The following is a 13911-nucleotide window of genomic DNA, read 5'->3' as shown; positions in this document are numbered from 1 at the left end:
TAAAATGCAATAACGGCAATCAAAAGATTATATCTACACCAAAATGGTATCATTAAAAACTTCAGCTCAGCACACAAAAAATAAGCTCTCACCCAACCTGAGATCACGAAAAATTGAGACGCTACGGGTATCGGAAATTTTTATTTATTTTTTTATTTTAAGTAAACTTTGGAATTTTTTTTCACCACTTATATAAAAAATAACCTAGACAAGTTTGGTGCCTATGAACTCGTAATGACCTGGAGAATCATAATGACAGGTCAGTTTTAGCTTTTAGTGAACCTAGTAAGAAAGCCAAACAAAAAACAAGTGTGGGATTGCACTTTTTTGCAGTTTCACCACACTAGGAATTTTTTTCCCGTTTTCTAGTACAGGACATGGTTAAACCAATGGTGTCGTTCAAAAGTACAATTCGTCCCGCAATTAATAAGCCCTTACATGGCCATATTGACGGAAAAATTATAAAGTTATGGCTCTGGGAAGGAGGGGAGCGTAAATGAAAATGCAAAACCGAGAAAAGCTCCGGTCATTAAGGTGTTAAAACGCCAGCAATCAGGAACTTATTCCCTTATATGTGTGTGTGTAGGGGGTAACTTTGAGAATACCCCTTTAATGGTATATGAGACTTTGTGGTGTGTAAATGGCTTTAATAAAGGCCTACTTTATATTCTAAATATAAAATACTATAAAAGTGAACAGCAAACTTTTTAATGTTTTGTCCTAGGGAATCTGATATTACCAAAGAGCGTATCCAGAAGATATTGGCAACTGGGGCTAATGTCATCCTCACTACTGGTGGAATTGATGACATGTGTCTCAAGTATTTTGTTGATGCAGGTGCAATGGCTGTACGAAGAGTACTGAAAAAGGATTTGAAACGCATTGCTAAAGCTACTGGCGGTGAGTGTTTCTCTGATCATTTTCTCGTTTTATCGAAGATCAGCCATAGCATTTAATGAATTAACATGTTAGTAATGAAGGTATAGTTCTTGGGTTTTGTCATCAAGTAGCTTTAGGGTAAGTTCACACTGGGTTTTTTATGCTAATTTTCAGCTGCTTTTTACAGTACCAGCAAAGCCTACGAGATTTCAGAAATCTCATGCACACACATTGTTTTTTTGTCATCAGGATTTTATTCTTTGCTGCTTTTTTTGGACATAGAGCATGTCACTTCTTTCAGTGTTTATGCAAAAACGCAGGTATCATTATTAGCAGTGTTTTTTCTGAATATAAGTCAATGGACATTAGCATGGACAGAGACACAATCATTAATAATTCAATGCTGAGGCGTAGTGTGAACCAATGCATATTCTACCTCTATCTCTATCATATTGAAGCTAGGTCATAACCACGTGATGACAGTGAGCTACGACGAGTTCCATATATCCCAAATTTTATTACATTTCCCTAAGCAACCCCTATTCTGGTATAATGTTCGTTCATAAGGTATAATTGAGTTTACCAACTCAATCCAGGCCCTGAGAGATGGATGTGTATTGCCCATCCAAGGTAAGGCTAATATTTTCCTTGCTAAGAAAAGTCTCTCTCAAAAAGATTTGAACATGGTAGCCAGACATCTTTTCCTCCAGTGCTCCAAATAAGCACACTAATGGATTCAAAGGGACGGGGGAGTTTGTACAAGAGACGTCAACAACGAAGTTACCTCGTTCCAAAAAGATAGGATAACTGGACACCCCCCCCCCCCCCCCCCCATACCATGTGTATAAAATCTGCATCCACTGTATGGCATCTTGGGCATTCTGAAGAATGAGACCACCCCATTTTGAATAGTCGTAACGGGTTTAAATATGATTGGTGTATTATATACATTTGGATCATTTTATTATCCGATGGGGACACCTTAGTTTGGGACTCAAGAATAGTCTCCCAGTCCTCATCTTAAAGATCAGTAACCAGGAGCTTCCATTTTTCTCTGTCAATAAAGCAGAATCAGCGCACACGGATAACGTCTATAATATAATGCTGGGAGCGTCACTCTGTCTGAAGCCTTTATAGACTGAGCAAGCACCTACGCAGTCTGGACTCCACAGAGTGACGCAGCCCAGGAGATCGCTGTATGTGTAAGCACTGAACGCATATCACGATCTCCGACGGAGAAGCAGGGACGTGCCAGGAGAGGGTGACTATGCTATATTCACCTGTCCTCATTCCACCGCTGCGCACCGCTCTGTCTTCCACGTCCTCTGCCTGTGACATTCATTTCAGAGGGCGCGATGACGCGATTAGTGCGCGCCGCGCTCTGAATAGTCACAGCCAGAGGACCCGGAAGACAGAGCGGCGCGCAGCTGTGGATCAGAACAGGGGCGCAGGATAGGAGCACCACATGACAGAATAAGGCAGCACATGACACAACAGGGGGCACAGGACAGCAGCAGCACATGACTGCATGGGGGCGCAGGATTGGAGCAGCACATGACAGAACGGGGGGGCATGATGGGAGCACCACATGACAGAACGGGCGCAGGATAGGAGCACCACATGACAGAATGGGGGCCCAGGATGGGAGCAGCACATGACAGAATGGGGGCCCAGGATGGGAGCAGCACATGACAGAATGGGGGCCCAGGATGGGAGCAGCACATGACAGAATGGGGGCGAAGGATAGAAGCACCACATGACAGAACAGGGGTGCAGGATGGGAGCAGCACATGACAGAATGGGGGCCCAGGATGGGAGCAGCACATGACAGAATGGGGGCGAAGGATGAGAGCACCACATGACAATGGGAGCGCAGGATTGGAGCAGCACATGACAGAACAGGGGCGCAGGACGGCAGCAGCACATGACAGAATGGGGGCGCAGGATGGGGGCAGCACATGACAGAATGGGGGAGCAGGATGGGAGCAGCACGTGACAGAACAGGGGCATAGGACGGCAGCAGCACATGACAGCATGGGGGCGCAGGATGGGAGCAGCACATGACAGGATGGGAGCACCACATGACAGAGCAGGGGCGCAGGATAGGAGCACCACATGACACAACGGGTGCAAGATGGGAGCAGCACATGACAGAATGGGGGCCCAGGATGGGAGCAGCACATGACAGAATGGGGGCGAAGGATGAGAGCACCACATGACAGAACGGGGGCGCAGGATGGGAGCACCACATGACAGAACAGGGGCGCAGGATAGAAGCACCACATGACAGAACAGGGGTGCAGGATGGGAGCAGCACATGACAACAGGGGTGCAGGATGGGAGCAGCACATGACAAAATGGGGGCCCAGGATGGGAGCAGCACATGACAGAATGGGGGCGAAGGATGAGAGCACCACATGACAATGGGAGCGCAGGATGGGAGCAGCACATGACAGAATAAGGCAGCACATGACAGAACAGGGGCGCAGGACGGCAGCAGCACATGACAGCATGGGGGGCAGGATGGGAGCAGCACATGACAGAATGGGGGTGCAGAATGGCAGCAGCACATGACAGTATGGGAGCAGCACATGACAGGATGGGGGTGCAGGATAGGAGCAGCACATGGCAGGATAAGGGCGCAGGATGGGAGCAGCACGTAACAGGATGGGGCGCAGAAAGAGCAGCACATGACAGGATGGGGGCGCAGGATGGGAGCAGCACATATCAGGATGAGGGAGCAGGAAGACAGCAGCACATGACAGGATCGGGGCGCAGGATGGGAGTACATGACCGGATGAGGGCTCAGGAAGAGAGTAGTACATGACAGGATGGTAGCAGCACATAACAGAATGGGGGTGCTTGATGGGAGCAGCATATGACAGGATTGGGGTGCAGAATGGGAGCAGCACATAACAGGATGGGGGTGCAGGATGGGACCACGACATGACAGGATTGGGGTACAGGATGGGAGCAGCACATAACAGGATGAGGGCTCAGGGAGACAGTAGCACATCACAAGATGGAGGCGCACATGACAGGATGGGGGCGCAAGATGGTAGCAACACATGACAAGATTAGGGCGCAGAATGGAAGCAGCACATACCACGATAAAGACCATATACCAATATAAATGCTCGCCACCCGGGCGTAGAACGGGTTCAATAGCTAGTATATGTATATAATGCAGAGATAAGACCACCGGGTCCCAGTGATCTAAGAATCCCTATAAATGGTAAGGATGATATTATTCGCGCTATATTTACGTTACGTATATGTGATTGATTTGCTGATTTGAGCTGCAGATAGCGAAAGAACTGGGGCCTCGGGATATGCTTAATTTGCAGTTGTTCAAAAGACAGTAGAACGCCCTACTCATATAGATCATTAAGAAATCAGGTTTTGCTGCAGAAAAAAAATGCCCACTGTGAACTTACCCTTAATTGGTATTTTTCATGCTTCCTGTTCCTGACTCTTCAATACTTCCAATCAACAGCTATTGTTTGTTCAACCCTTGCAAATCTGGAGGGCGAAGAAAGCTTTGAGGCATCCATGTTGGGACAAGCTGAAGAGGTTGTTCAAGAGAGAATATGTGATGATGAGCTGATTCTTGTTAAAAAGTAAGTGTTCTTTAAATTTATGTAAGATTCATTCCCATTTCTTCGTTGCCATGCTTAACGTATTTACAAGGTTTTTTTGTGTTAGTGCGTTTTTTTGTTTCTTAATTTTTTTTTATTATTATTGCAGAGGAGAATTTGAACATGGTTCTTTATCAGGGATAAATAAGTCTCTGAAAAAGGCTGAGCTTGTTCAGGTTCCTTAAATGGAATCTGTCACCACTTTTATGGCATGGCAGCAAAAAATATCGCCTTATTAAGCGTCTGCTATGCATTCCTTACATCATTATAGAACCCCCTGACTCCCCCTTGTATACTTGCAAAATCGTTATGAGCTCATGTACCAGAACTACGTTTCAGTGCATACGCACTTCTGTTTTTTGGCGTTGCCCGCAGTTGGGCAAAGCGTATTGCGCAGGCGCACAAGGCTATGTTTCTCAGCAGGCGCGAGATGTCGCACGGGGTAAGAGGCGTTATTTATGAAGTAGGACGGTGACCAGCAGCCGATGGGCGTGATGTAGAGACCCTACACCACGCCTATCGGCCTGGACAGAGAGATTACCATACAGCGCGGGATACATTAAAACACGTTTATGGGAGTATACAAGGGGAGTCGGGGTTCTATAATGATGGCGGGAATGCATAGCAGAATCTTAAGGCAATATTTTTAGCTGCTATGCCATGAAAGTGGTGACAGATTCTCTTTATAATGTGGAGACTGTATAATGTTAAGATTGTTGCAGAACTTGGTGTACTAGTTATATTTTCTATAGACGAGTCACATTCTCTAGTAACCACAGGGATTTCATATAGACCTGCATCAAGGCTCAATCAGCTTTTGGGGAAATGTGAAGGTATAACTAAGGTATAGTAGAGTCCTTTCATTTGTTCATAAAATTGTATATTAATTGCATAATTCTTACAGTACAAAGGCCCGAACATGTGCATCCATCATTCTTCGCGGTGCGAACAACTTCATGTGTGATGAGATGGAGCGATCTGTCCATGATGCCCTTTGTGTAGTGAAGAGAGTTTTAGAATCAAAATCTGTCGTGCCAGGCGGAGGCGCTGTGGAAGCTGCACTTTCCATTTATCTTGAGAACTATGCTACTAGCATGGTAAGGATGGAGCTTCATAGAAATTTTTATTTTTAATTTGTTTTATTTTAGCTTGTCTTGAACTCCTTTTCGACCCATGACGTATAGGTATATCATGGATCGCCTCCCCCTTCTTTGGTGCCCACACCTTTTCGGGCACATGACAGATGATCTGATCATCTGTCATGTGACTTTAACAGTCATGGGTGGAATCTCGATCCCCCCATGGCTGTTAACATGTGAAATGCCGTTGTCAATCTCTGACAGGGAAATTTTACTTAAGCAAAACTGGATGCATGTTATTGGCTCCGCCCACTGGGTTCCCTGTCACATGACCGTGGGACGCTGATGGGTTGTCAAGACAACCCAGGGCATGCTGGAGACCCCTGTGGTTGTCATTGCCGAACTATCAGCGCCACCCAGTGGCTGGTACTCATAGCAGATGAGCATTTTTGATACACATAGCTGGGCTATCTGTAGCACGAGATCAGATAATTTTAGCTTCAAGTCTTCTAAGGAGATTTAAAAAAAAAATGTAAAAAGGATTAAAAGAAATTTTTAAAAAATATAAAAGTTCAAATCTCCCTCTCCCCCCACCCCTTTGTCCTATTCAAATTAAAAAAATAAATACACTTTCAGTATCGCCGTGTTCAGAAACGGGCAATTTATCAAAGTATAAAAGTAATTAATCCTATCTGTAAACAGCGTAACGAGAAAAAAAATCAAAACACGAGAATCACTGTTTTTGTGTTGTTTTTTTTGTTTGTTTTTTTTTGGTTGTTGCAACATTGAAATAAAAACAATAACATGCTATCAGTCATATCTATCTCAAAATGATATCCATAAAAATGTCAGGTCAACTTGCTAAAAAATGAGCCCTTTCTCGGCCCCAGATCCCCAAAAATGGGAATGACCTGGAGAATCATAATGTCAGATCAGTTTTAGCATTTAGTGAACATGGTAAAAAACAAACAGAAAACCATTATAGAATTGCACTGTTTTTGCAATTTCACCACAATACACTATATAGAAAAAAGATATATCCAGCAGGAACAATAGCTAAAATTTCAATTTTTATTCATCTATATTATAAACAGGTTTATTCTTGCAGTAAACCACATGGAAAATATGAATAAGTCGCAGCATTGTGCATATACTGCATTTTACAAACACGTTTCGACAAACTTCTTAATCATGGCACAATACACTATATTATTATTATTATTATTATTATTTATTGTTATAGCGCCATTTATTCCATGGCGCTTTACAAGTGAGGAGGGGTATACATAATAAAAACAAGTACAATAATCTTGAACAATACAAGTCATAATAGGTACAGTAGGAGAGAGGACCCTGCCCGCGAAGGCTCACAATCTACAAGGGATGGGTGAGAATACAGTAGGTGAGCTGGTCATGCAGCGGTTTGGTCGATCGGTGGTTACTGCAGGTTGTAGGCTTGTCGGAAGAGGTGGGTCTTCAGATTCTTTTTGAAGGTTTCGATGGTAGGCGAGAGTCTGATGTGATGTGGTAGAGGGTTCCAGAGTAGGGGTGATACACGAGAGAAATCTTGTATACGATTGTGGGAAGAGGAGATAAGAGGGGAGTAGAGAAGGAGATCTTGTGAGGATCGGAGGTTGCGTGTAGGAAAGTACCGGGAGATGAGGTCACAGATGTAAGGAGGAGACAGGTTGTGGATGGCTTTGTACGTCATGGTTAGGGTTTTGTACTGGAGTCTCTGGGTAATGGGGAGCCAGTGAAGGGATTGACAGAGGGGAGAGGCCGGAGAATAGCGGGGGGGACAGGTGGATTAGTCGGGCAGCAGAGTTTAGAATAGATTGGAGGGGTGCAAGAGTGTTTGAGGGGAGGCCACAGAGCAGGAGGTTGCAGTAGTCAAGGCGAGAGATGATGAGGGCATGGACTAGGGTTTTTGCAGATTCTTGGTTGAGGAATGAACGGATTTGTGCAATATTTTTGAGTTGAAGTCGGCAGGAAGTGGAAAGGGCTCGGATGTGTGGTTTGAAGGAGAGATCAGCGTCAAGGATAACTCCGAGGCAGCGAGCTTGTGGGACTGGGGAGAGTGGGCAGCCATTTACTGTAATGGATAGGTTCGTTGGGGGGGTCACGTGAGATGGGGGAAAGATGATGAATTCTGTTTTGTCCATGTTAAGTTTCAGAAATTTAGCGGAGAAGAAGGATGAAATAGTGGACAGACATTGAGGGATATGGTATATGGTAAATTCCATGGTGTCGTTCAAAAGTACCACTCGTCCCACAAAAAAACAAGCCCTCATATGGCCATATTAATGGAAAAGTAAAAAAAATTATGGCTCTGGGAAGGAGAGCAAGATACAAAAACGGAAAAACCCAAGGTGGTAAAGGCATTAAAGTTAATGTTTCGTTAAAAACCCAATTTCAAAAGTTTAATTTTCTACATTGAATGTTTTTTTTTCTTCATTTTTTTTTATAATGCTAATTCTTGTACAGATGACTTTTCAGAAGTCTCCTTATCCTTAAAAAGGAGTATTTTTGGTACGTAACGTAAAATCAGTTTCTCGTAGTCTTCATTGGGAGGACACGGAAACCATGGGTGTATGCTGCTGCCAATGTGCAGGCTGACACTAAGGCTGCTTTTACACTTACCGTTTTTTTTGCGGGCCATATCGCAGACTGCAATTTGGAGTGGAGCAGTTGGGTCAGGAGTTGAAGAGGGGGATGATAAAGGCAGGGACAAGACTTCCTGTTTCTTCATAAAGCTTTAAATACAAACCCACATACCGTATATACTCGAGTATAAGCCGAGATTTTCAGCCCACTTTTTTGGGCTGAAATTGCCCCTCTCGGCTTGTACTCGAGTCATACCCGGGGGTCGGCAGGGGAGGGGGAGCGGGGACTGTCTAAAAATACTCACCTAGTCCAGGCGCGGTCCCTGCAGGTGCCTGTCTTCCCCGGGGCCGGCAGCAGCAGCTTCAGCTTCTTCCTGTACTCAGCGGTCACATGGTCCCGCTGATTACAGTAAATGAATATGCGGCTCCACCTCCCATAGGGACCGCTGAGTACAGGATGAAGCGCTGCGGCGTCGGGGAAGCAGGATCTACACAGCGGCAGGACCAGGTGAGTATACGGGGAGGGGAGCGCTGCGCTGCGCGATAGTCACCTGCTCCTCGTTCCGGGCGCCGATCTGTCTCCAGCACTGACGCTGAGGTCAGAGGGCGCGGTGACGTGGTCAGTGCGCGCCCTCTGCTGAACGTCAGTGCTGGAGATAGATCGGCGCCCGGAACGAGGAGCAGGTGGCTATTGAAAGTGCGGGGGCCTGAGCGACGGAGAGGTGAGTATGTGATTTATTTATTTTTTTATCGCAGCAAATGGGGCAAGTGTCTGTATGGAGCATCTATGGGGCCATAACGTTCCTGCAGCGCTATATGGGGCCATAACATTCCTGCAGCACTATATGGGGCCATAACATTCCTGCAGCACTACATGGGGCCATAACATTCCTGCAGCACTATATGGGGCCATAACATTCCTGCAGCACTATATGGGGGCCATAACATTCCTGCGGCACTATATGGGGCCATAACATTCCTGCAGCACTATATGGGGCCATAATGTTTCTGCAGCACTATATGGGGCCATAATGTTTCTGCAGCACTATATGGGGCCATAACATTCCTGCAGCACTATATGGGGCCATAACGTTTCTGCAGCACTATATGGGGCCATAACGTTTCTGCAGCACTATATGGGGCCATAACGTTTCTGCAGCACTATATGGGGCCATAACGTTTCTGCAGCACTATATGGGGCCATAACGTTTCTGCAGCACTATATGGGGCCATAATGTTTGTGCAACACTATATGGGGCAAGTGTCTGTATGGGGCCATAAATAACGTTTGTAGGGCACTACGGCATATGGGGCAAGTGTCTGTATGGAGCATCTTATAGGGCCATAACGTTTGTGCAGTACTATATGGGGCAAATATCTTTATAGAGCATCTTATGGGGCCATAATCAGCATTTGTGCAGCATTATATTGGGCAAATGTGTCTATGGAGCATCTTATGGGGCCTTTATTAACCTTTATGCAGGATTATATGGGGCATATTTTAATATGGAACATCTTATGGGGCCATAATGAACAGTATGGAGCATTATATGGGGCTCCTGATTCAATATGGATATTCAAAGACACTTAACCTACTGATGTCTCAATTAATTTTACTTTTATTGGTATCATTACTTTTGACATTTACCGGTAGCTGCTGCGTTTCCCCCCTAGGCTTATACTCGAGTCAATAAGTTTTCCCAGTTTTTTTGTGGCAAAATTAGGGGGGTCGGCTTATACTCGGGTCGGCTTATACTCGAGTATATACGGTACTTGTATAGCTAAAACCATGGAAATTCCAACAGCAAAAAACCTGTGAAACGGTAGGCAGCAAGCTACTACACTATTGACATAAGTGCAAAATTGGGCCATGGATGGGTGTCATAAAGTAAGATGCCTTCTAGTGGTGCCACTTTCTGCCGGTCTGTTTCCTGTTGTACTGACATTCCTGATTATCTACCTGACCACTGCGGCGCACCACTGTCATGTGAAACCAGTGATAGGGAGACAATGGAGCACTGTAAATACTGTTGGGGTGTGCCAGCATGCAGAGTATTTATCATGGAATATGTCTATCATACACCAGAACCCACCACCACCTACTAGTGATGAGTGAGCTTGAATGAGCATTGGGGTTCTTGGGTGGGTACGCATCATGTATCATGGGTTTTCGAGCGCCACACAAGGCCCCGCATGTTACGTGGCTGTTGGCCAAAAAGCAAGCAGGGAATGCCTGCCATACAGTCAATGTCTGCATGTTTAATAGCTGTGAAACATGGCAGGACGGACTCGAGCGTGGCTCTCAAGCACCCACTATACTCGATGCATACCAGAGCACCCCTATGCTCACTGAAGTGGCGTGCACACTCGCTCATCAGTACTCCCTGCTCCTTTGCCACACTGTTGATGAAATTTGACTTATTCTGCTTTCAGGGCTCCAGGGAACAACTGGCAATTGCAGAGTTTGCAAGAGCACTTCTGGTTATTCCAAAAACCCTTGCTGTGAATGCTGCACAAGACTCTACTGACCTGGTTGCAAAGCTGCGAGCTTTCCATAATGAGGCCCAAGTCAACCCAGAGCGTAAAAATCTGAAGTGGTAAGGATCTAAACTCATTACTTTAGTTTGTGTGCATCTATGGTTTTTAATGTACAGCTAGTAAGTAAAGCTTAGCCCTATCCTATCCCCAGCTAAGCGAGTGATTTATTTATGATTACATGCCAAGTTTGATGTACTTTAACTTGGATTTCTACATATGTTTGTATTCATATATAATTCCTCAGTTTATAGGCTTTTAGGTGTGAACTGAATTAACGTTTAGCAGCAAAACATGTTTTGGACAGGATTTCCCTTCACATTTTAGGGTCTTTGGCCCATAAGTTACTACTGTAGTAAAATATTAGCAGTGGACGGTCCCTTTTTAATAAGTCTTGGGCCGGGTTCACATTTGCGTATGTGTGCGCAGCGTATACCTGCGTACCGATCCGCATGCATCTTGCGTACATATTTTTAACATTGTATACGCAGGGACATGTGTTCGCATGCAGATACTTACGCATGCGTCGTTTTGCAGTGTGCTGCGAACGCAACATGTTGCATTTTTTGAGGCGTCAATTTAGCGCAGACATACGCATGCGGATGAGTGCGTCAAAACAACGCGTTCAATGCGCTTGCGTCTTCCGGACTGAGCATGTCAAGGACACGCCAATTGAGACACGCCCTCATGGAAATATTGAATGCATGCGCATAATCAACGCAAACGCAGGCAAAACCGCATTCAAACGCAGCTTTTTTTCCGTAAACTGATGCGGATAAAAACTGCAGCATAACCATGCGTTTGAATGCGTTTTGGCATGCGTTTGCACAGATACGCTAATGTGAACTTAGCCTAAGAAGGTGGGGTTAAACTCACACACCAGACTGGCACTAATACATCCTATGCCGGTAGAATTAATTTCCAGTATGGGCATAACATAAGTGCCTGCAACCAAACTGCTGTCATTGATCTGCTAAGCTATTACTATGGACATACAGGTAATAAAATTGTTAAACTAGTCTTGTATGGTTCATAGCTGTGGTCTAGATGTTGAGAAATGCACTCTTAATCTTATGGTAATGATTTCTTCCAGGCTCCTTCTATGGGCAGTGTCTTCGCCCTGCATCTGCAAAAGCTAGTCATTGATTATAAAATGAGAAGTTATGCCATTTTCTGATGTACTTTGTGTACCAACTGCTCATGGTTTTCAAGTTTTCTGCTTGCAATCATTGAATGGAAATTCACATTACTGGAGCTACAGATGTAGCCTATATCTCTTAATGTCTGAAATTGATTTTGACTTATTCAATTTGGTATTTTTTTCAGGATCGGTCTTGACTTGCTGAATGGAAAGCCGAGGGATAGCAAGCAGGCAGGGGTCTTTGAACCCACTGTTGTCAAGACAAAAAGCCTGAAGTTTGCCACAGAAGCTGCAATTACAATCCTGCGAATTGATGATCTCATCAAATTGCATCCAGAAAGTAGAGAGGATAAAGGCAAATATCATGAGGCAGTGCAATCTGGATCAATTGAAGGCTAATGTGTCATAGAAACCTGAAGTTTTCCTTTTTGTATTACTGTAATTTATAACTAGTAACTTTGTTTATCTTGCACTTCTTGGTTTTGTACCAAAAATACATCACCCAAACAATAATAAACATAAAGTGTGAGCTAATTTTTCTTTTATTATTCAGTTGAAACGTCATTGTCATTTTCTCCGGTGGTCACGTTTGTTTTGCCAGCTGAAGCCCCTTTAATTGCTTCTAGCATTAAAGAGCACCTCATACAGTGTTCACTATTGTATCCTGGGGTGCATGCAATGAGTACATCCTGAATCTGGCCAGTACCAACATCAGGTTGTACTTTGTTGGCAGTCAGCTTGCTCTGCTCTCCACTCCCAGGGACAGACAGCAGCCCATGCCCCCTCCCGTGGGATGCATATGGCCCAAGCCCCTGTCACGCACAGTGTGGGAAGACTAAGTGCAACCCCAGGGGAAGGGAGGAATGGAGACCCTTAGGCAGATCTGAAGTCACCCTGTCTACCCTAAACATCCATATATAGGTTCTGCACCCATCGCCAAGCAGGAACCTAATCCCTAACAAAAACTTCACAACAAACACCATTTCCTAATTCAATATCTCCCTTAAACCACGTGGTAGGGGTGCTACAGTGGCACAGGACACTCTCACATAGCCATTCCACACAAGAGAAAATGAGCACAAAGTCCCAAATAATGTCAGAATCATAATTTATTTTTAAAATTACATATAAAGCAAATTAATTATTAGCAGCAAGAGTTCACAGACAGAGTAGAATAGCAGATTTTCCCTTCCCCCATGACGGCACACCTGAGAGAGGGGATCTGCCCAGCCAGGACAGGAAACCCTACTGAAAATAAAAGGGTGGTACCTCTCTGTCGCTTCAGTTGGGTTTCCTGTCCTGACAGGGACCCTCGTGCTGAACACGGCGGTGATTCCACTCACCCAGGTCCCGTCCCGGCGTGGAAGAGCAGGCAGCGCCTGTGCGTCGGTGTTCGGGAGCCTGGAAGCGCCGTCCGCAGGTCCCCCGGGGTCTCTGCGTCCGAGCGGGCGTTGGTGCTCCTTCCGTGGCTGCCACGCCGCCCTCCTCCCTCTGCCGGCATCCAGGTGCGGAGGCCGCTTCCGGGTCGCCCATCTGACGTCACGCGCAAGGCACGCTGGGAATGGGCGTGCCCGCGTGATGTCGGGGGCGGGCGCCGGATCCAAGATGGCGGCGCCCATGAAGAAACGCCGGCCGGTGGAAAAAGGACTCCGGCGGCGCGGCAGAGGAGGGGAGGGGCTACCATTGGGCACCGGAGGAGGCGGGGAGTGCAGTGGTCCCCCATAAATGGGTGTCTGACCACAGAAGACGCGCTCATGTCCAAAAACTTCAGCATGGAAGTGGGACAACCAGAGCAGCAGCAGCCGCCATCACAGCAGCAGCGTCAGGAGCTCTCGCCAGATGCCTTGCCGAGCCACCAGCAAAGGAACAGTCGCTCAAGTGGTAGGAGCAGCAGCCGTCCTGTCCGGCAAGACTCTTCAGCGTCCAGAAGGGACACTGCACGTGCATCTGTCCAGCCTCCAAAACCGGTACCCTTGACTGACAGCGGTGGTGAGTGATCTTCGTGAATGTCACCCTTATGGTAACAGGGTCCATTT

At 45.9% G+C, this 13911-nt stretch overlaps 1 protein-coding gene across 2 annotated transcripts in view; it reads left to right on the top strand.

The window, feature by feature from the left end:
* The window catches only part of LOC143804733 (T-complex protein 1 subunit alpha), a 64343-nt gene extending 51934 nt beyond the window's left edge, over positions 1-12409 (top strand). For both annotated transcript variants that reach the window (XM_077283123.1, XM_077283124.1), the window contains 5 exons: positions 725-900; positions 4376-4499; positions 5422-5614; positions 10633-10796; positions 12061-12409. In XM_077283123.1, the coding sequence (XP_077139238.1) occupies positions 725-900; positions 4376-4499; positions 5422-5614; positions 10633-10796; positions 12061-12274 (871 nt within the window). In that variant the 3' untranslated portion in view covers positions 12275-12409. The remainder of the gene's footprint in view (positions 1-724; positions 901-4375; positions 4500-5421; positions 5615-10632; positions 10797-12060) is intronic.
* Positions 12410-13911: the final 1502 nt, after the last annotated feature.

The sequence above is a fragment of the Ranitomeya variabilis genome, chromosome 2 (genome assembly GCF_051348905.1).
Source record: "Ranitomeya variabilis isolate aRanVar5 chromosome 2, aRanVar5.hap1, whole genome shotgun sequence".
Taxonomy (NCBI): Eukaryota; Metazoa; Chordata; class Amphibia; order Anura; family Dendrobatidae; genus Ranitomeya; species Ranitomeya variabilis.
Note: the sequence above shows the minus strand (reverse complement) of the source record. Positions and strands in the feature narration are given on the sequence as shown.